The sequence below is a fragment of the Furipterus horrens genome, unplaced genomic scaffold (genome assembly GCF_987537825.1).
Source record: "Furipterus horrens unplaced genomic scaffold, mFurHor1.1.pri manual_scaffold_1, whole genome shotgun sequence".
NCBI lineage: Eukaryota > Metazoa > Chordata > Mammalia > Chiroptera > Furipteridae > Furipterus > Furipterus horrens.
The window spans coordinates 26,990,719-27,013,385 of record NW_028327171.1 but is presented as its reverse complement, the minus strand read 5'-3'; the positions used below and the strand labels follow the sequence as shown (position 1 = coordinate 27,013,385).

Genomic DNA, 22,667 nt, shown 5'->3' with positions numbered 1-22,667 from the left:
AGGGATATACATGGCTTGGCGAAAAGCTTTAATGAAAACAAAGAGAATGGCTTTCTGTCTTACTACAGTCCATTTCCAGCACTGAAGATAAGGGTAAATGTACTAAGATTGTGTTTGGTTTTATTTTTTTTATTTTTTGTAAATTTTTTAAAAATAGAAGATACATGGGCAAAGTTAAAAATTCAAGCAAGGCAATAAGAGGACTCAGTAAAAAAAAAAAAAAAAATTAAGTCCTCTTCCCCAGCTTCCTCTTTCCAGAGTAACCACTTTTGTGAGTTATCTATGGAGGGTAATTATTTTTTTATTTATATGAAAATACACAACCTAGTTTAAAAGCTGGATCTCACTGTGCCACTCAGGGTAAAGGGCTGAGGGACTTCAATTCATTTGTCATAAAAATGAGGATTAGTCGATTTATTTTGGCTTGAGCTGGGAAGCTAAGAACCGTTACACCAAACAAAGCATCCTCACCTATTGTCTTCTATATGTAAGATTTTTCTGTAAATTCGTTTGAGCACTCCCTACATTGGACATAGCCACGTGCCTATTCAGGAGCTTTAAAAAACATGAATAATGTATGCTCAGCTTTTATAGACGGTTGTTATACAAGAAATAACCATAAGGTGAAATTGCATGCATTTCCTATAAACTTGTTTCAAGATTCCATTTGTTGTACTTGTATGGGACATCTCCTATGTACCATTTCATATTCTCTTGGTCTCAACTCTTAACCCAGCTACTGGTACAGGGACCAGTTCAGCCCAGAAGCAGCCTTGCTCTGAACCATTTATACTTACACTTGTTTGTTTCTTGGGGCTTCCCAGATGCCAAAGTGTGGGGTGACTGCAGAACCCACTCAGCACTTGGGCATATGTTAGTCAGAAGTGCAGGGAAGCTAATGTCTGTGAAGCTACCCTTGCCAAATGAGGGGAGGGCACTAGTAGCTAAATGCTTCCCCCTTCACCTCCTGGTGGATGGTTCTGGGCCACCATTCAAACCCACCCCTTAGTGGGTTTGAGCAGTGGTCGCCCCGGAGACCAATTCCCTAAGTGTCCTCAAATTAGCTTTCCCTTGTTTCTCTTTTCCCTTGTTTCCTGTTCCACTTCCAATGCCCCTCACTTCAGCTCCTAGGGATTGCATTCCTGAATTAACTACCTGCACTCAAGCTTTTTACTTCAGGCTCTGCTTTGGGGGAACTCAGGCAGAGATCATTTTTAATGTCCTGTATACAGGTACCTTGTGAAAAATTCTCCATGAGCTTTAGTACCAGAAGTTATCTCCAGTGAAAATTTGTTTTATTTTGTCTACTCTTCATGGTTAGTACCTTTGCATCCTTCTCTTTTTGTGGCTTTGATTCTCTATTTTTACCATAACATGATTATTGTATGTATGGTAAATCAAACTTTCAGGAAGCATGTATTGGGTTGGCCAAAAAGACACATTTTTCATTTTTACTAATAACTTTATTGATTTGGATATTTTGAGTATGTCACCTATCTTCCATGTGGTAGAATGTTGATTGTTCTCAATTAATGTCTCGATTTGATTGCTATCAACTTCAACTGCTCTACCCGACCATAGAGCATCATCCAGCGAGAAATCTCCATCATGAAACTTCACAAACCACTTTTGACACATTTGATCAGTCACAGCACCTTCTCCATCATACATTGCACAAATCCTTTTTTCTTTTGCATTTCAGTTGCGTTTTTACCTTTCTTGAAATAATAAAGCATAATATGCCAAAAATGTTGCATATTTTCTTCCATGTTCAATGTTAAAATGGCTGCACAAATATTCACCAATTTTGGTTTTTTTTTTTTTAATGCATGCTGATATGACAGCTGTCACAATACAATCTAACAAAACTGTTTCAAATGAAGTTAAAGACAACAAATGCTACAAGAGCCATCTTATGGAAAAATAAAACAAATGACCTTTTTACCAACCCAGTGTAAATAATGGAAAGGTAATATTGAATGAGAATGACTGAGATGAGAGGAATAGAAAGCCCAGGCTCAGGTGAAAAAAAGAAGACAGTTACATGTGTGATTTTGAAGCAGATCTTAGAAGACAGATTTATAGAGACAACAGTCAAAATTGGCAATAAATTCAAAGGGAGAAGTCTTCTAACTCAACTGCCCTCCATTTTTCAGACTCTCAGCCCCCAGCCGGACCCTGGTTCAGTAAATGCTCGTGTAAATGAAGTGTCTGTCCTAGTGATTTCTGCCTCATCAACTTCCAGCTCCCTCGGATTGATTGCAGAACTACAAGCGCACATTCAGGTCCTTCCTGAGGGTACAGACTGTAGAAACTCTTCATCAAACCAGATTCATCAGCATGGCTTAAGCCACACAGCCTTGAGACAAGGATATTAACTAAAGAAAGAAGCAAAAAGAGAATTCCTCTGGGCACTAGAAGGTGGCTTGAAACTGCCTTCAGGAAGCCATTTATCAGACAAAACTTCAGATTGTCTAGCAGCTCCCAAAAACTAAACTTAACATTCTTACAATGTGACATTAAACAGCCGTCCAGCTGCCTATGATCACAGATCTTCTGTCTGAAAGTCAGCCAGAACATGCATTTTGCTTACTTCTCATTAATACAAGTGGACAGTAATAGTACATTAGAAATTCTGGCACTTTAAAACTGTCCTCTTTTTCCCTACAGATTGAAGGGCTTCCCATTAACTTGGGAACACAAATTTATTACAAACATTCCAACAAGGTCTACAGGATCTTGGTTACAAAATTCCAGTAGAACAGAAAGGAAGAGATACAGATAGTATCGACATCCTGCCTCTGGCTGGCCAATGAAGTCTCAATTGTGACCACCTGGTAAAATTATTTTCTTTGAAGTGCATATATTTTCTCCAGTCCTCACAATCAAATACTACTGTAGAGCAAGGTAGTAACATTACTCCCCTTGTGGCTAACAATGACAACTTGATTCAAATAACAAACAGCTCCATCAACACTTCCACGTCTAAGAAAGTGTAAAGCTTGTGGATTCCAGTATTTTCAGCAGAGTTTTTAAAATTTTATTTTGCCCACTGCAAAACTTGGATCAGTATATTTTCCCCATTATAGCACGTCTACAAATTTCTTCTTCTTCTTCTTTTTCAATTTTGGAGATCTCATTAGAAAACAGGGAATGCTGATAACATTAACATAAGCTAGTTAACGGAAATTAATTAATACTATTTGGACAGTAGTGCTTAGAATGTGGAAGGTGATGCTAATAGCAGAGGGCAAGAATAAGCCTGTATAAGGCACTGGCATATAACCAGTTACAGAAGCAAAGAAGGAAAAAAGCATTACTCATAATAAGCCTATCTTTAAAAATGCAACTGACATTAATTAAAGTTCAAGATGAACAGTTCAAGAGACCTGTGGGTTCTGTTATGATTTTCTGATTTATTTAAGAATGCTCTCTCTATCCTAAACCTAATTCCTTCCTCCTCTGGGTATCCACTGTTCTCTGAACAGGGCACTGATTCCACTCTACTTTAGTTACCTGTTTCTACCACTGTCTTCTCTCCCTGGCCTCCCACTGCCGCACACACGTGTGCACACACAAGTACACACACACACACCTGGAATAACAGGCCATGTGGTCATACCCATGTTCCCAAAGGTGGGCACAGTGCCTGGCCCATTGGTACTCAGTTAATGTTTACAGAGTGAACACATGAATGAGCCAATGAATGCTAAGTGAAAGGAAGACAGAACCACACATCATCCGTCAATGCTGGAAGATACCTAAGGAAATACAAAATCCAATATTTTTATTTTACAGTTGAAGAAACCAAGTAGAGAGGTGCAATGTCTTACCCCAGGCACAGAAACTAACCCCAGGGCCCATGAATCACACATCTGGGTACTTCCAGCCTGCCATGGCGGACACTTTTCTAGTTTGTTGATGGAAAGACACTTTATTTAGTTACAACTCCCCTCCCTCCCAGCTCTCAGCTTTTTCAATCAATAAAAGGAGAAGTCTCAGAAATTCAGATCAGCTTAGTTAAAAACATTAGTATTACTGACTAGAAAGAAGTACTCTGTTTATAAGTGGATTTTGACTATTTATTTAAGTCCTCTGCTCCACTGTTATATGACTAAAAATTGGCTGCTATTACAAACATCCTCATTGTGTTTTTGTTCATCAAACTTCTATTCTCATCTTTTCACAAGTAAGAAACATCTCCAGATTCAGGGACTCTATATAGTGATGTGAACTGAAACATGGATAAAAGAGAGGGAGCATGTTGAAAATGTTAAAAGCTCAAAGGAATTGTGGCATATACACTTAATAGGATATTATGTTACAAATTACTTTCATGAGTAATTTATAAGAGCGTGTAAAACAGGATAGTAAGAAGCTAGGAAAATTCCTTGGCAAGTGGAATAGGGAAACTGAGACAGACAGCTGAACACCATGCCGAGCAATTTACAGCCAGGTGCAGGCAGTCACCAGGCCAAGGCCTGGAAGGGCGAAACTGGGAAGCAGGGACTTTAACCCCAGGGTAACCTCAACTTTCCTGGCCTTTCTTCCCTGGAGATAACATCCAGGCCTCAGTTGTATTTTAGCTCCAGGCCCTGAGAAGCAGCAAAACCAGGTGGCAACTCCAGGACAGACTGCAATGACTGAAGATCCCCTGCCCTGCCACTGACCAATCAGTGGAGACCACAACCCTGAAAGGGCACACACACCTGGAGAACTGATGAAGATTCTACTGAAACCCTCCCCTGAGACCTCCCTTAAGATCAAGCCTGCAAGAGAAAAATAAAAGCCTCAAGACAAGGGGCCCAGCAGCATGCTCTCCTTCATGGGAGCAGCCTGCATCATTTTCCTTTTCCTTCTTCTCCTCCACTCCTTTCTTCACAGGCACGAGTCTCCTAAACTCTAAGGCAATGGGCAGTGGGCAGCTTGTCCTGGACTAATCCCCTGACTTGTCCCAAAGCCCCCTTTTCTCTGACTTCCCATTTGCTAAGGCAGCCCAGCTTAGGCTCTCCTGTCCCTTCCTCTATGCTAAGCCCTCCCCAGTTTCACTGGCCCAGCTTTAATAAATCCGTACATCCGCATAGTCACTGGGACTCCCTCTAGTTGTGAAATCTTTCCTACACGAATTCAAGAGCCCTCACCCTACAGCTGGTGCTAGGACCAGGCCCCTGTTCAGTAACACATGGAGAAATAAGATTACATTTCAAAGTTAAGTGAAAAAAAGATATAAAATTGAGCAGAAATCATTAAAACCCAGCAGAAAAAAATGACTAGAAGTCGTCGGCGGCGGCAGCCGTCCATCTCGAGAGACGATGGTGTAGCTTCTTAAGAGTCTATCTGCACCGCCGAGAATGGCTGTGCAGTCCGACTCGGGAGTGACACGGTATCTGTCTCCTCCCGTGTTGAATCGACATCTTGCGATGACGCTGGAGTGTCCTCTCCAGTGAAGCTGAAGCTACAGAGCCTGGGCAGGGTGATGTGGAGGGTCTGCTGTTGCCCATGCAGCAGACCCCCCCTCTCTTCGCAGCTGAAGGGTCCAAGGGAAAGACGGAGTCAATACAGCTTGGCTTCAGGTGCGCCGCAGGAGTTGCCGGTGTTGACTACAATGTCAAACCGCCTTAGGGACTCCGGCTCCGGATTTTCTGTCGGGGTTTACTCCCTTAGCCTTTCCCCTGAAGAGGTATGCCGCACTAGAAGTAAATATACTAAAAATGGTGGTTATGTTTAAGTGGTAGAATTAGATATTTTCTTTTCCGCTTCTATTTTTCTATATTTTAAAAATGTTTTAAATGTATAACAGAAAAATAAAAGTTAATTTTTTTACAGAAAATCTGAAGCTGGTGTCAGAGCTTGCACAACCCATATGCAATTTCCCTTTTAAAATTCTTGTGGATCCCTGTTTTCTCTTCCTTCTAAATCTTGTCAGCAAGCCTCTGGCAATAATATCTTTTGAGCTCAGAAATGGGGTCCTGATGGAAGGTATAAAGTAAAGGAACCTTAGTGCCACTTCTTCCCTAAGGACGTGTTTAAGAAACATACCTGAGAAAGAGAAATTCACTCTATTTGTTAGAGTGAGGAACTTCTTGAAAATGCCTTTTACTGCATTTTTTATGTTCTTAGAAAAACCTGAAAAGGCCCTAAATAATTCACCATCTTTTTCCTGAGTTTGGTTTCTTGATGTGTACTCATTTTTCCCCCTTAACAGGAAATGGCTTGCCTTTTGAGATCACTGATTACTCTGACAATAATGGTTCAATTAAATAGTCAATGTAACTTTAGGTACCATTTATTTTACGAGAATAAAATAAGCTCCATAGGAGGTAACCCTCCAGTTACTTTCTAAATTGCTTAGAGCACATTCCCCAACCCTTTTAAAATGCTATTTTCTCAAAAAGTACAGTACTGTACATGGTGTGTCTTCCCAGCAGGTAGCTTTGATTGGGCTCACCTCTCAGGAACTTCGAACGCAGAGCGGCGTCAGGGGATCACAAAGCAAAGGCTGAAAATGCATGCTGTCCCTTCTTTCTCACCTCCTCTGGGAAAGTTGTGGGGTTGCCTGGCATTTGTAAATGGACCTGTGGGTCCCCAGCTTTAACTGGTGCCCAAATGAACAAATAAACAGCCAGTCGAGTTCTCTCCATCCCTCACCTGCAGTGTCTGATTCACTTTCTACGTGTAAGTGCTCTTTTTAAATGGTAGGAACATGTGCTCATTGGAAAGCTATGTGGGTTTCTAGTAAGAACAGAAATAAAAGTGTTGCTGGCCTTAGGTTTAACTTTGAGAAGGAGATCGAAGCTGAAACTTAGGCAACTGTCTTGAGGCCTGAAGCAAGATATTACTACTGGCCAATCCACCCACCACAGGTATACTCAACTTTTTCAAAACTGCCATTTCCCATCCCTTAGGGTACTTGAGTGTGCAACAGAGAATATCACCTCAAAGAAGTGGGCCTAGTGCTCTCACCATTCCCTCAAACACAAGGCCTTATATGCCATACTACTTTATCCTTAACAACAGGATGTGTAGATTATTTATCCATGCCCAAACTTAAAAGTAAATTTAAAACAATTTAACATTACTTAAAGAAACATGAATAATAATACACCAGCATAAAAAATAAACAATGCAAGGAAAGATTCCCTCTCCTGTTACTTCAACCCTTCAACTTCTGTCCACTATAAAAAATAATGAATATTTAGGTTAATGATGTTCTCTGAGATAGTGCAAAATGCTATTTATCTTGATCACTTCTCAAATCTTTCCACTTCTTTCCTTGGAAATTTCTCTAAGTCCAACCTGTTGAAATGTGTATACACATGTACTCTGATTCAAATAAAAAATATTAATAGATTAAATGCAAACCATATCATCTTACTCTGGATTTTGCTTAGCATTAATAAATATTAGTAAAAATATCTAAGCTATCTTAAGATGATCTATGAATGACAACTCAGAATCTCTCCTTCCAAAATCTAGTTTTGCCGGGCTCCCCATCTCACCAATAAAAGTAGGCCTGAGCATCTTCATGTGCAGATGCTAGAAAGGCTGAGTGATGGTCTTTAGCCTAATATTATGTAAATTACATGGGCTGTGTGAGGAGACAGGAGATGGGGGTTAGAGAAAGCAGAAAGTTCACAAAGAAGCTACATGCTACCTTGTAGAAGCTATGGCTACCTGAGTGTTCCATTGCCAAGAGACCAGGATCATAGTGTTAGAAATGGGACATCTATGAGATCTTGCTCATTCCTTTGATTTATAGGAAAATGATCTCTAGGGATAGTTAGTGACTGAATCAGGGTCATGTATCTGGTTGGCAGCAGGAATAGGAATAGAGTCTGGGTCTTTTGGTTCCAAGACCTCTTTCAATTATACCACAAAGTATCTTTATTCCTGTAATAATCAAAACTTAAAAATAAACTATTTGAATTAAAATCTTTCTAAAATGGTTTACACAATTTCTGTTTTCATATACAGAGTATAATTAACATTATTGAACCTTTTTTTTGTGATTCATGGTCATTATTATGAAAATGTATGATGTCAACTCTATATATACCACAGAGTCTGTGAACACTTATTTGGCTTATGAGTATAGCACAATGTTGGGAATATGATAGCTGTTTTTTATAGATTTCTATGAATTTACTCTTTGCTTTTATTCCTTGCTGCTCTCGGGTCTCTGCTTCCAGTATCACCCCCTTCCCCTACCTTCCAATTCTAATTCTGAACTGATGTTTCCTAAAGTCTGTTGTCCACAGTAATAGGAAATGCAGACAAATGCATACCACATTTGTTGCAGCATTATTCATAATAACAAAAATGAAAACCATAAATGTTCAACATAGGAGAATGTTTAGTGATTAGTACTTTCGAAGAACAGAGTATTATTATGTAGCCATTAAAATTATTGTTGCATGAAGAGGTTTTAACAAAATGAAGATGTGCTTATGTAATAGTGCTAAGTGAAAAAAATAGGATATAAAGTTGCTAGATATCAACAGTATTTCAAAAATGCTTAGAGTGAGGGTAACATACCAAATGTTTACAATGGTAGGATTACTGATAATTATTATTCTCTTAGTATATCATTATGCTTATTTCTATTTGTTTCTGTAATAAAAGTGTAACACTCAATGCCAGAGCAAGAATTTTTAGAAATACCACCTTGGAAAATACAACCTAACTGGTAAGAACTATATAAAATGAAGATATATAGATTCTAGGTAAAAATCCAAAGCTTCTGTCACATAGTAGGGTTGAATGTGGCTTTTGCGTCCTTCCCATTTCTTTGCTGACTGTCAGGTTACTTGGTAGTTGAATTATGGAAAAGTATATAAGACATTAAGATATTTATGTATTGAATGGGGAAGTGAGAAAACTGAGAGGGAAAAACAGAGAAGAGAGAGGAGGGATAAAAGGTTCTGACCCAATGCTTTGTAGACAAGTGTCTAAGAGTTTTTCGTTAAAAGGTTTTTAGATGTTTAGAAACCACAGACAGTAGTAACTGTCATTAAGTCACAAAGACTGATTTATCAGTGGGTGACCGTTAAGGAAATGAACCTCTCTACAGACAAGGATATTTTCTAATTAACAATTAATGACTTCCTAAAACTGGGAGAGCTGGATTAAGAATATGAGGAAAGATTCCCAGTCAGGGCACATGACTCGGTTGCATGTCAGGTTCCCAGTTTGGGGCACGAGTGAGAGGCAACCACACAATGATGTTTCTCTCCCTCTCTTTCTCCTTTCCCCTCTCTCTAAAAATAAAAAAAAACAAACAAATAAATAAATTTAAAAAAAAAAGAATATGAGGAAGGAAAAACTGGGGTAGTATGGAAAGAAGCTAAGCAGATGAATGCCTTAGTAGAAGATGTTTATATCTGAAGGTATCATATACTACTACTACTTTTCTATTCTATTTTCTGATTCTTTCATATTATGATAAGCTATTTTTCTGTTACATGGCAAAAAAAGTTCTTATTTTCTCCATGTTCTTTGAATGAAATCATCAATTTATAGGCAATGCAGGAGAAGGCAGTTTTTACAACACACAGTGATATTCACTTAGTCATACCTACACAGCCCCCACCAAATGTGTCACCTAATGCAGAAAACACCAAGGGCAAACTGAGTCCAGAGCGGCTAATTTAACAATAGAGGTAGCTTGACTCCTCAAAGCTTCTGAAGAGCATTTTTTAAAATTTGCCTCTGCCTCCCCAAACATTACATGCCAAGAAAAATCTCTATGGGTACTTAGAATGGTCTGAGGGACAGATAAAATCCAAATCTGCTCTCATTCAGCATTAGTGGCATTTGTAATATGATTTATAAGCACTTCCTCAAATATGATATACAGTGGAACCTTGAGAAGTGCTTTGTTCAAACTCTGAATTTCCTTTGTTTACAGCCTGAGAGACACATGACTAATCATACAGGTATCAGCATGAAAGGGTTGCTGGGTAAAGAATGCAGACCCAAAGTTTTGTTAGACAACTGAGACATTTTTTTTCCACAAAAAACTTGGTCAAGAACCAATTTGTTCGAGAACCAAGATGTTTGAGAACCAAGGTTTGATTGTACTTTATCATAATAATCCTGTGAGATATTATTAGGCCAAATTTATAGATGAAGAAACAGAGGCTCTAAGATGTTAATTTGCTAAAGATCACTGTTAAGCTAAAGGAAAAGCCTGGAATTTAGAGTGTCTTAACTCTCAATTCTAAAGTGATTTCTACTGTTTCATGCTGCAGAGTTTATTGACACAATAATTCTGTGCCAAAGCACTTGCTCCCAAAGGCCATGTACACATGTACCTCTGCAGATCAGTAGCTGCTCAACAACAGTGCAGGTGGGTGGAAAATTACCCTGCAGAAGGAAAACTTGCGTGGTGGGAGACTGCAGCTGGTGGTCCTTTCCTCCTTGGTGTCCACTTGGCCCCTTCGTCACATAGACTGCATCTCTCTCTTCTTCCCAAACCCACATTCATCATTTGGTCTTCAGGGTTTAAATTAATGCTCCCCCACCCCACCCCCAAAGAATTCCACTGAATACTTGAGCCACTTCCACAGTTGATTTACTTCACACCCCCTCAGCTTAGCTCTAAAAGCTTATGAATATTATGGAGTATACTTATTCCCAAATTCCTCCGGACATTTTATCCAGAAGTCAGACATGTGTGTTTTAGCTCCCCAGGTAGACTTTAAATAAGATCTGTGTTTTTGACATCTCAGATTCCTCCCTGACTTTTCAATAGTCTTCCCTCTTTCTTCCAATTGCCCGCTATATTACTATGCATTCAACAAATGCGGACTGAGCAAATGAGAACCTGCATTAGTGCAGTGAAAGCCAGGCTTGACTTGTAACAGGAGGTTGGAATCCCAGCTCTACAACAAAGTAACTGTGTTATCGCAGGCAAGTCTGCGGGCCTCAGTTTTCCCATCATAAAATGGTTATGGCAGCAGGAAGTAAGTGAAGTACATGAGTTCCATGATCTCTGAGCCGCTGTAAAAATTTAAATATTGTTTTGATTGGGTGATTGTAGCCTAACTTTACTTCATCAGGGATGAGAGAAGAGTGGAATGCGAATTCCAAAGACAAGAATGTTAAAAACAAAGAAAATGCAGAAACCAAATAACTAATCACCCAGCAGGCAGAAGAAAGCCAATGTGTCTGGAAAATTAATAAAGTCAAAGAAAATCAGAGAAAGTAAAGATGTCCTGGGTAAGGCTAGGAATGTGGATCCTGTCTGAGAGGGATGCAAAGGTGTTAGATGGTAGAATATAAATGAGGAGAGTTTAATAACTAAAAAAAATTACATCAGTGGTTAGGCATATGTAGAATAATGTTTGTGTGTTTTTTAATTTGCTCTTCTGTTTGCTATTCAAGCTTGAAATCAAATGTTAAGAATGTCAGCACTGAGGCTGCTTAGATCAGAAGAAACAAAATAAGATGCATATTAAAAACTTCTATGTAGAACTAAAAGCAGAAGATCCTAGAATTAAAATAGGATTTGATACTACCAACATTTGACCATTAGAAACCTATTTTCCTATATTTTTTTCTCCATTATTTTGGGGTGAGGGGAGCATGACAATTTTAATCAGGATATTTATCCTAGGTTTAATTTTATTAAAGACTTTAATAATTCCAAGTAATATTGCACTGGTTTCATTAAAATTGGGTTTAAGCTGATAGACCATGTAATAGATAAAAATGGTTTTATAAAGGAGGTCTGTCTATGTGAACTTATCGGAGGTAGTGAACTGAAGTATCTAGTGTGGTATTAGGGGCTAGGATTCAAATGAGGAACCAAAGAATAAGAAAATCGAGTTCAGCTTAATACTTTAAGAAGAAAAATGGCACCTCTTTAGAAAAGAAATTCTCTGAAATTAAAAAAATAATACCTGAGGCAAATAACAGTTCTTGGATTATCGGGTGTAAAAGTTTTCAGCTGGTATCTAAAATTGAAGTGATATTTTAAAAGATTAAATAAATAAGAGTACATAATTGATAAAAGGCTAGAAAATCCTATTTTAAAAAGAGCAAACATTTAAGAGAAATTTGATATTTAAGAGACATTTCAAGAATCTCCTAATGAAACCTTTGATACTAAAACTGCAGGGAAGAAACTCACTGTTAAACCATGCTCTATAACTCTTAGTCATATTTGCCCTTCATCTTCTACCTCAGAAAAGGACTTAAATTTAACTGGTCTATAAAGAAATTTCTGCAGGGAGAAAAAAATTGTGTGACTGTGTGTGTATCAAAGACAAACATACCTGCTTCATCATAGGATACAGTCAATTTTTCTAGCATTTCTCGGTCAATTGACAGAATCTGCTGTTCAAGGATTGTCTGGTAAGACAGTACACTATTTTCTTTGTCTTTCTCGTAGTCCTGTAGATGCTGTTTAAGGGCCTCTGGGAGTCGAGATTTTACATATTCAGCTGCAGTCTGCAAATAAAACAGGTAGAGAGCCCCATTAGTATGTCTTGCCTTAGGTTTTTCACTTCACCTTAGGTGCTGCACTGAGAACTCAAAGCACTGTGCATCTAACCCTTTAGACAAGCATATCCTTGTCATTGTCATTTTTAGTCTCCACTGTAACAAGTAATGGCAATCTTCAAATACTGTATGGAGAATCACAGACCTCTAAGAGTTTTCTACCAGGTTGAAAGGTATAAAAGATATGATAGATTTAGTTTTTCATTCATGGAGTTAGTGCTCAAAGGTTCAGCAGCTATTCCACTGAACTCTGAAGGCTCCATAATGGTAATGTTACTGGATATAAGTATGACTTGCCCTTGTCTAGAACGCAGAAGCTGGTCATCTCAACGGTAAGTCCGCCTACATTACTGCATCCATATCTCTACTTTGTTTTGTTATTCTCTACTCATTGATTCTTATGCAGGAACTCTTGTGAAGTGAAAAGAAAGGGGAGCCCTCTGCATGAGCTGATAATGGAATAGTGGGACAAATGGAAAAAGAAAATATCTAAGACAATGATATTCTTTAACCAGAAAAAAAGAACTGTTGACTGCCTAAATGTCTCAGGCTTTATATGCACATTATTCTTAACTTTTTTTTTTTCTTGCTTCTATACTATCACACAATGCACTCCCAACTAGCAACATCTGAAATTACAAGCACTGATTTCCCACCAGGTAAGCATGCTTCCCTTGGAAGTAGAAAGAAAGGCATGTGTACTTTGACGAAGACCTTCCCAAAGATTCTAATATATTCTTCTGGTGGGCTAGGGAAATAGGATACTCTTCTCCCATCCAGCTGAGAATCACAGTTAAACAGAATTTTAAGGGATAAATGAAGTGATAGAGTGGCATGTATGAATCAGGGAAACTGAAACATATCTTAAATGCATCTTTTGAAAATGCCGAGAGTTTGGCATTCTCTTGCTGTGCATATGGTCTGAAATTGATAAAATAAATGAAGGCATACATATATTGTTTAAAATTATACTCACAACCATTAGAAACCAAAATAAAAGAAACTATTAAAAAGAACTGTTTCTGTAGTATGAACCTAGAATTTAAAAAGACACGCCTGTATCATTTAATATATTTTTTAAATTTCTGTAATTAAAAAAAATTATCTTTAAAATGTTTTTTGTAACCTTCATAGTTATTCTTTTAAATGTTGCACAATTCTGGATGAAAAGAAACTCGCAAAACAATGACGACTGACTTCCCAGGAAAAGTCCACTGGGAAGTGGTGGGGAAAGCTGTTTTTCAGTCTCCAGAGTAGGCAAATATAGCACACAACACTTTTTATTTCCAGATTTATATTTATATCCCCTAAGTCAGTTTCTGATGAAATTACAACTTTAAAATATCACCATTGTTTATCTGTCAGCCACCTAGTGAAGAACAAATAGAGTTATTCCATATGTGTTATTCTCAGCACATTAGAATAACAGATTTAATTGTAGAGTTTAATAATAATTTTCTTCTGACACTGGACAATAAAGAGGCACACTGCAGAATAACTATTTTTAAGCTCATATTACCTTGCTATTCAGTGTACATTTATCTGTCTTTAATTTTTTCCCTTGGAAATATCTGTGAGGTACAGGAAGTAATTCCAAAATGCACATTTTACAAATATTGGTGTACTCTGTATTACTGAAAGCACACCACACATTTCCTTCCAATATGTCTACTGATCTACTTTTCTAAAATTATGATATAGGTCTTTAAACAGAACCTATATATTTTTTACTATATTGCATTTACACTTTGACATTTCATTTCTAAAACAGTATAAACTCATATATAGGGTTCTTTCCATTGGAAAACATTCTTAGGAGGAATAAAAAGAAATTATTCTAGCAAAATACTAGATTCTTTCAAGATAGTTCAAGAAATCACCTTATACTGAGGTGATGCTCTAAATGTACTCAAGTGGCAGTTAAAACCTTACGCTCAAGCATGCACCTATATTTTAAAACCAGGCTGTCATACAAATACCATATGATCTCACTTGTGTGTAGAATCTAAAAAAAGAAAAAATATACAGAAATTAAATTAACAGATATAGAGAACAGATTGGTGGTTGCCAGAGGAGGAAGTGGGGAGAAGTTTCAAAATGGGTAAAGGTGATCAAAAGGCACAAACCTCTAATTATAAAATAAATAAGCAGACAAATAAGTCCTGAAGATACAATGTACAGCATGGTGACTATGGTTAATAATATCATATTGTAGAGTTAGAAGTTGCCAAGTGAGCAGATATTAAAAGTTCTCATCACACACATACAAAATGTGACGATGTGTGGTGACAGATGTTAATTAGTCTTACTGTGGTGATCATTTTGCTATATGTACAAATACCAAGACATTATGTTGTATACCTCAAACTAATATAATGTCAATTATATCTCACTTAAAAAAACAGGCTGTTATATTATTAACTGAGATTGGAATTACTATACAAGTAATGTATAATACAAAAAGCAATTTTAAATTTTAAATTTCACTGAAATTCAAATGTCAAGTGAAAAACAAAATTTAAATATAGGACTATTTACCTACTTTTTAATCAATGATAAGAGGTACTGGAAGTTTAAATCCTTAATTGCATATTCTTGTAACAACTATTCTAGAAATAATAATAGAGGGTGGGGCATAAGTAGGTTTCCAGTTGTATGTGAAACACGGAGTTTATTCTTGTATTATTATCTATTAATAATTGTATTACTTTCCATACAATTATAAACCTACTTTTGTCCCACCCTGTACTGTTACCACTATCAGTATCTTGCATTTGCGCTGTACTTTATACTTTTCATCATTCTGTATCTTCACAATAACTTTCAATGAAAGCAGATAAATTATTGGCTTTAGCCAATCCTTCACATCCTTCAAAGTTGGGCTCAAATGCTTATAAACTCTGTTAGTAAACTCACGTAAGGGCAGCAAATGACTTACAGATATTTATATAGGTATCTGTAAAGGTATAGGTATTTTAGGTCCCCAGTTTGGCTGAAATAAGGACTATATCTTATAGAATTTGCATACATTTATATTATCCATGCCAACTTCAGTGTGGAAGATAGTAAAGGCCTAGAGCAAACCCTATAAAGAGTACTAAATGGGTGAAAAGGATAAAAGATAAGAAGCAGAGTGTCTAAGGATCTAAATTCTGGGAACCTAGTAGGCAGAAAATGTTGACACCGGTAATTATGCTACAAAAGCAATTTACTATACATTGGTTCTTTAAGAATATAACCAATGTATATGAAAAAAATAATGGCAACCTGGAGTGCAAAGCGTAATTTAAAAGCTGCTAAGTGTTTTTTCACAATTCATCTTAAAAAGAAAACCTGTCAGCCACCCAATCCCAATTTATTAAGTGTCTGCTGAGTAAGCCACATTAGACTTGACACTGTGGAAGAACAAACCTTTGCCATAAAGGAACCTGCAATTTTAATGTGCAAACAACACACACACATGAAATATTTGGAAAACATATTTTCTAAAGCAATACAAAAATAGGCACAAATCTTGAGATGAATTAAGATATCTATTTAATATATGAGCTCTGTTAAGTGCTGGTGGGCCTCTAGGGAAAGAAATCGATAGGGGATAAGATAAAGAATCAGGAAATCATTCTAGTGGGGTTTATAGATCAGTTTTGAGGTACAAAGCACGTACTGAAGGAAAGAAATGCAACCTAGAAAATAATGAATATGAGCTCACAGGGAGAAACAATAAGAAATGAAGTTGATAGAGTAGGAGAAAGCTGGCAGTTGAAGTCTTACCTCCCTGTTCACCAGGCAGTTTTGACTTCTGGCAGTAACAGGAAACTCAAACATCTTAAATAATAAAATAAATGTCTGAGGAAGAATGTGCTTTAAGTGGAGTTTAAAATGCACTGAAAAAATGTCAGAGGGGAGTGAATTGGGGGATTGGATAGAAGAAGGTGAAGGGATTATCTAAGAACGTCCATGCATAGTTCATGGACACAGACGATAGTGCAGTGAAGGCCAGGGAAAGGGGGGGCAGGGGCTGGGTGGAGGTGGGCAAGGTGGGGGCAGGAAGGAATGGGGGGACATCTGCAATAGTGTCAACAATAAAATTTTTTTTTAAATACAATGCACTGAAATAGGATGAGATTAAAACAAGGAGACAAGTAAAAAAATCCAAAGGAAAGGAAAACTGGCCTTGTACACTGTGATTGCACTATAAATCAAACAATCCTGGGCAGAAAAATGAAAGAAAGTGACAAAAACTTTAAAATAGTTGACACCTTTTACCTAGCAAATGTCTTTCTAGGAATCTATTATTAAGGAAAAGTCAAAGATAAGCATTAAAAACTTGTGTGCAAACATGTTTATCAAAATATTATTCATGATAATGAAAATTTATCTGGACACTGGTTGATTAAATTGTAAGATATCCATGCAGTGAAAAACAATACAGTATTAAAAGTCATGTTATATGGTATGTCAACTATACTTTAAAAATAAAATTTGAAAATACATCAGTAAAAAAAATCATATTAGGGAAGTACTAAATTATGTGGGAAAATGTTCATAGTGAAACACAGATTACAAAACATTTCATATACCATATGTATGAGGAGAAACTGGCTGAATTATATTAATATGTACCATTAGTTATATCAGAGTAGTAAATATTTGGGTGATATTAATTTTTCCTCCATGTAGTTTTCAGCATATTTCAATTTTCCTGAAATAAACATAACAGAAAAATGACTGACCACTTACTAAATGATTGAGCATTGTGCTGAATGCTTTACATGTATTCATTTAGTGAATCCTCACAACACCCCTACAGGTTTATACAGCTGAGGAAACAGACTCAGAGAGGTTATACAACTTATCCTTGGTTATGCAGTGAGTGGTGGAGCAGGAAACACCAATCACTTTTGAACCAGAAAAGAAAAAAAATTAAATTTTTAAAAAGAAGGGGCTGCCTCCTATGGACATTCAGTTCCTTTATAAGGCAAAGCAGCTTGAGAAGAAGCGAAAGAGCACAGGAGCAAAGAATATGTAAAATGGCTTCCACGGTGCAAAACTGGAAGCTAAAGATGATGGAAAGTAATGAGAAAACCTCTGAACATTTAACTGGAAGCCTGAAAACTACCACCTCTTTGTATTTTATGGACTCTCCACTCCTCCCCTCAATATAGGAAAACCTTCTGGAGGAAAAGGCATTAGACTTATTTACTAAAACTCCAAAGAAAAATACCAGAGTAATGATTTTGGTTCTAACTTCTAGAGAGGCAAAAGCTATTTTCAAGAAAAGATATTAAGTGATACTGAATTAAATTGTAATAGAGCCTCCATTAGAGAAAGATCACAAGTAAATTGGATCTATGTTTGAATCATTTATAGTATGTATTTTTCTCTAGTAATTTGTAAAGGTCAAGTTACTATTCATTTTGAACTTTAACAGACTTAAAAACAAGCTTCTGATATCCTTAACTATGAAAATATGCCTTATGATTTTTATTTAATACTGCATATTTCATAGTTGTGGGAGTTTTTAATTTTTGTACCCTCCTTTTAAATCAAATGTTCTATTTTATTACCAATTCTAAGACTTAGTCTACAGTATACAGTTTTATATTTTAAAATTTTAGGTATGGTATTCAAAAGAAAGCAAGCTCCCTCTATATTAAATAAACTCTTAGTTAGGAGATATTTTTAATACGAAGGAATGGAGTTTACCATCAAGTTTGTAATGATTTGTGTTATAAATGTTGGTGCTGCTGTCAAGACCCAATTTCAAAGCAACTTCAAAAAACCAAGATGACATTCTAAGATTACAAAACCTGGGAAATGCATCTTAAGAACAAATATCCACTTTTGCCTCAAGGATGGTCTGCCAAAGTGTGCTTTGCCAAGATAAAGAAAAGTTTCATAATTTTAATATCTCACAAATTCTCTGATTTTATATATTACCCTTCCCCCTTCGCTTTATTTAACATGTACACACACACACACACACACACACACACACACACACACGCACACACACACACACCCCTTTAATTTGGCAGAGGGAAAGCTTCAAGCTCCATTGAAATGAATGGGACAAATAAAGTGCCTTCCAGTTTATGTCTACCCCCATATCTGCCTGACTTGGAACATGCAGTGCTACTGCTTCCTATGAATGCTGATTGTGAGTGAGCACAGGCTTCTAAAACTGGATCAAAAGGAGACTAAAGCAAAGGAACTGATTCTGGACCCACAAGTTAACACTAATCTAACACGCAATAAGGTGCTTCTGATCAGTGACGCTCTGGGTGAGCAGGCTTTGGCATGGAGAAGACATACAAGGGAGGTAAGGTGGGGAAATCAACTCACAAACACTGAATAGGAAAATAGATGAATTTTGGGAAATGGTAATTCAGGAGTGATAGCTTGGTATTTACAAGATGAAGGAGAGATCGTAAAGGAGATCCTTCCAAATTTGTGCTATAAGGGGACAGAAGAAAGAAGGGAGTAATACTTTTGTTGCAGACAAGGTTTCCCTGCCCCTGAAAGGAAGTGAATGTGCTGGGGCTGACTTGGCAAGAGCCGGCACAAGGACTACACGGTAATGTACTTAGGTTCGCCTTAGGACCCTTCTTTCTGCTGGTAACATCAACGTTAGACAACTGCTCTTGGCTTCAGGCACTTTTAAACAAAATCACAGTGAGTGCCCTTGCCCACGAGAAAGAGGACAGAAGGTAAGAGAGTTGTTCCTCTCACACCTGTCAAGAGCGTCATTTTGTTGCTGTTGTTGTCATTTTTACTCTTTGTCACTTCTAACCATTTAAATAAGAAAACCACCTTGCACTCCCAAATCCATAATAATGCTGCCCCAAGAACATGAATTTGATTCCTTCAAGAAAAATGACACCAGGAAAAGTCCTGGGCTTAACCCTGAAATATATAAGTGAAATCCAATGCTTACTGTGGAGATGTAGGTTTGCTCTGGGGAACCAAAGCTGTGGACATGCCAATGCCAGTCGTGAGGCAAAATGACTGTCACAGAGGGCATAACACTCGGGGGGGGGGGGCTTGAAGTCATATAACCTACTTAATATAAAGACTAAAGATTTCATTTAGTTCAAGCATTAGGGCAATGACTACGACAGGTTATTCAGGATAATTCCTCTGGAATTTCTCAAATGATAAACGTTTAATACCTCTATCAGACATTTCATCCAGTTTTAATCTGAGGCCATTTTCTCATGGTAGTACCAGACATGACAGTGTGAAATATAACCCAAACTCTATGTCCCGGTTGAGGGCTTCTCTGACTGCAGACAGTGGTTTTTTTTAATATAAAAACTTTTCCTCCCTTTCCTAAATCCCTACTCTCTAATTGTAGTAAATACAGGACAGTTTAGCCATGTGATCCATTTCCCTAATCTTAATATTTTGATCAAATCTACATTCAAATTCTAAAGGATTAAAAAATGTGTCTGTATACAGTCAGAAGGAAAGTTATGATTATTTCTCTACCACCAAAGTGATTATTAATGGATTCTTTGCCCCCCAGTTACTAAACAAGTTACAGAGTTTCATGGTCCTTCCTTTAATTTTTTTTTTTTAAAGCACACACACACATCTAAGGTCTCCTGAGATGGCAATATAAAAACAGCCCACCAGCAGACTTTTTCATAAATCTGATGAGAAAACAAGCAGCATTCAGCCAGAGCAGTCTTGTTAAATTTTTTGTGATAGGTAGGTTCCTATCTTTTCAGCAGTTACAGAAAGAAGAAATCGTTTCACATTCTATACACTTGAGATGTACAGAAGAAAAATTCTAGGTAATGTTTACAGAGAGAAAATGTTTCCTATTTCAAAGATAATTATAGCTATTGATAAAATTCCCTTCCATTTCTGAATTCTGGGCTATAAAGCTTGAGGAAAAATTAACTTCTGTGAGTGCTATCCCAGTGTGTTCTAGAAAGTCCCATGCAGAATGCTAACTGAAAATACCCTTAGGGATTCAGAAAGCTAATGTGACCAACTATTATAAATGAATTATAACACACTTCTGAGTTATTAAGCAAAAAGAACTCTGTAGCTATGACAATAGAGCAGTCTCTTAGGAAGGCAGCCAAAACATAGTCAGACAAATGTTCCTTGGCTGGCATTTGGGTCAGAGAACCCCTCTTAGGCCTCACTTGACTCCTGCCCCACAGCTACAAAATTTGGTTGAATTTGATCAGTGTTTCTCAAGAGTGATATTTTAACCAACTGCTTCTGAATCACCTGGGATGGGGGAGGGAACGTCTTCTTAAAAATGCAGGACATTGGTCCTGCTCCATTCTTTATAAATCGAGGTATTTCAGTTGTGACTCTGGAATCTGGTTTTTAAACTTGTGCTACATTTTAACAAGCTCACTAAAGAATGAAACCCACTGGTTTCTACCCCTTAGAATAATAATGTTATAAGGTCTAGGCATGTGTACTTTTACAAAGCTACATAATGAATTCTGATGTACATTCAGACTTATATCAGACCCTCCCCAATAACAGCCCTTCCGCAACCCCCAAGACTCAGTTGGCAAGTAAGTATTTTTAATTCTTATAAAAATCTTGACTGTATGCAGTGACATTGTCACACAACCTGTACCCTCAGTGCCACAAGCTTTCTTTATCATACAAAATTGCCAACCAGCACAGTCTGAAAGGCTGAGCCCTCCCTAATGCAAGCTAGCTGACCTTGGGCACTTCTATGCCAAAAGCACCTGGAACCCTTTTCCAACAGCTTGTGGGCAATCAAGCACGTCTTAGCAAGCCGTGCGAGACAGGCCACAAAATAACCTGTGGCAAAGCACCTTGAAAACAGTAATGTCCTCTCGTCCATGCCCTGACATGGACAGAACATTGGCTTGACCTCTGCTGGGGACCACCAGTGGAATTTGGAAGCCTGGAAAGTTGCAGCAAAATGTAGCAGAAAGAAAAGCCAATCACCTCACTAGCAGTGTTGTATAACTTTGCATACAGATTTTGAAAGGGTATCTTATTTTAGCAAGAGGAAAATGGGATACCTAATTGCATGGAAAAGCTACAATTTGAGCAGTGAATGCGTCTGCTTGTGTAAATATAAAATGACACATTTTAAAATTTGAATGGGCTAATAGTTCATGGACTTACAGAGAAAGATATATCCTTTCCAAGTCCTGCTTCAACTCTGAAAGGCAGCAGCTGGATGAGTGGGGATTCAGTCATGGGTTACCTCCTTCCAATTAATATTTGAGTCTGCTATGTGCCAGGCACCGTGCTAGTTGCTAGGAACAAAGGTGGGCCAAAGTAGACACGTCTCTGTTCTTATGATGCTAGTGGGGAGACAAAAATTAACTAAATAACCACTTAAGTGTATAAACAGAAGTGCTCTAAGGAAAGAAACAAGGTTCTCTAAGGGGGAAAAAAATAAATAAAAGAATCTAAACAGCCTGACAGGGAGAAGGGAGGCCTCCCTGAGAGTGATGCTTCAGCATAGATTGAAAATTTGATCAAGAGGTTCACAGGTAAAAGGGAAGGATGAATGAGAAAGAAAATGTCAACACAGGCCATCAAGGAGCATTTTTATTGATATGAATTTTCAAAAATGCAGACAAATGAAAGCCAGGGGTGAATAAAAGCTGCAATCCATCGGAAGGAAGGCTTCAAGAAGGACTTGTGCTCTAAGGCATTAGACTCCAGCCTCCGGTCGGATGAGAAACAGAGGAAGAAAGCCCTGTGCACTCTGCTTGCCCGAATAAAACCCATAATAACTTTCTGTTAGGTGGGGCACAAGGATGGGGGATTCGTTTCTGTGCTTCTTTTTATTAAAATGGGTTTATTATAAAGAATCTGAGTTAAGAACAACATTAGGTCCCTAAGCCTTGACTGCCGGTCAATGCCTCATGTATTTTTCATTCTTTCTCTTTCTCACCCTGTCCTCACACGGTTGCCGACCTTTGCTCAGTATAGGCAACTGGCAGGGCCTCAGCCCTCCTTCCACACTACTCTCAAGTGTTGAATTTACACCAAATTTTGGCCTTTTTGCAATAACTGAAAGAGTCATAACACATGTGGGTGCCTTGCACTATTCATTTCGTTTCTAAGTCAGAAAATTTGTTTGTTTATGAAGAAAACTGGAAGGTAAAATAGTGTCAACTGGTAAGCACCAACCTGCTTGG

The 22,667-nt window shown here is 37.6% G+C and overlaps 1 protein-coding gene across 1 annotated transcript in view; it reads right to left on the bottom strand.

Annotated features, from left to right (window-relative positions):
- The window catches only part of PPM1L (protein phosphatase, Mg2+/Mn2+ dependent 1L), a 241,380-nt gene that overhangs the window by 54,715 nt on the left and 163,998 nt on the right, over positions 1 to 22,667 (bottom strand). The window contains exon 2 of the mRNA XM_090273433.1: positions 12,279 to 12,453. Coding sequence (XP_090129559.1) covers positions 12,279 to 12,453 — 175 coding nt within the window. The remainder of the gene's footprint in view (positions 1 to 12,278; positions 12,454 to 22,667) is intronic.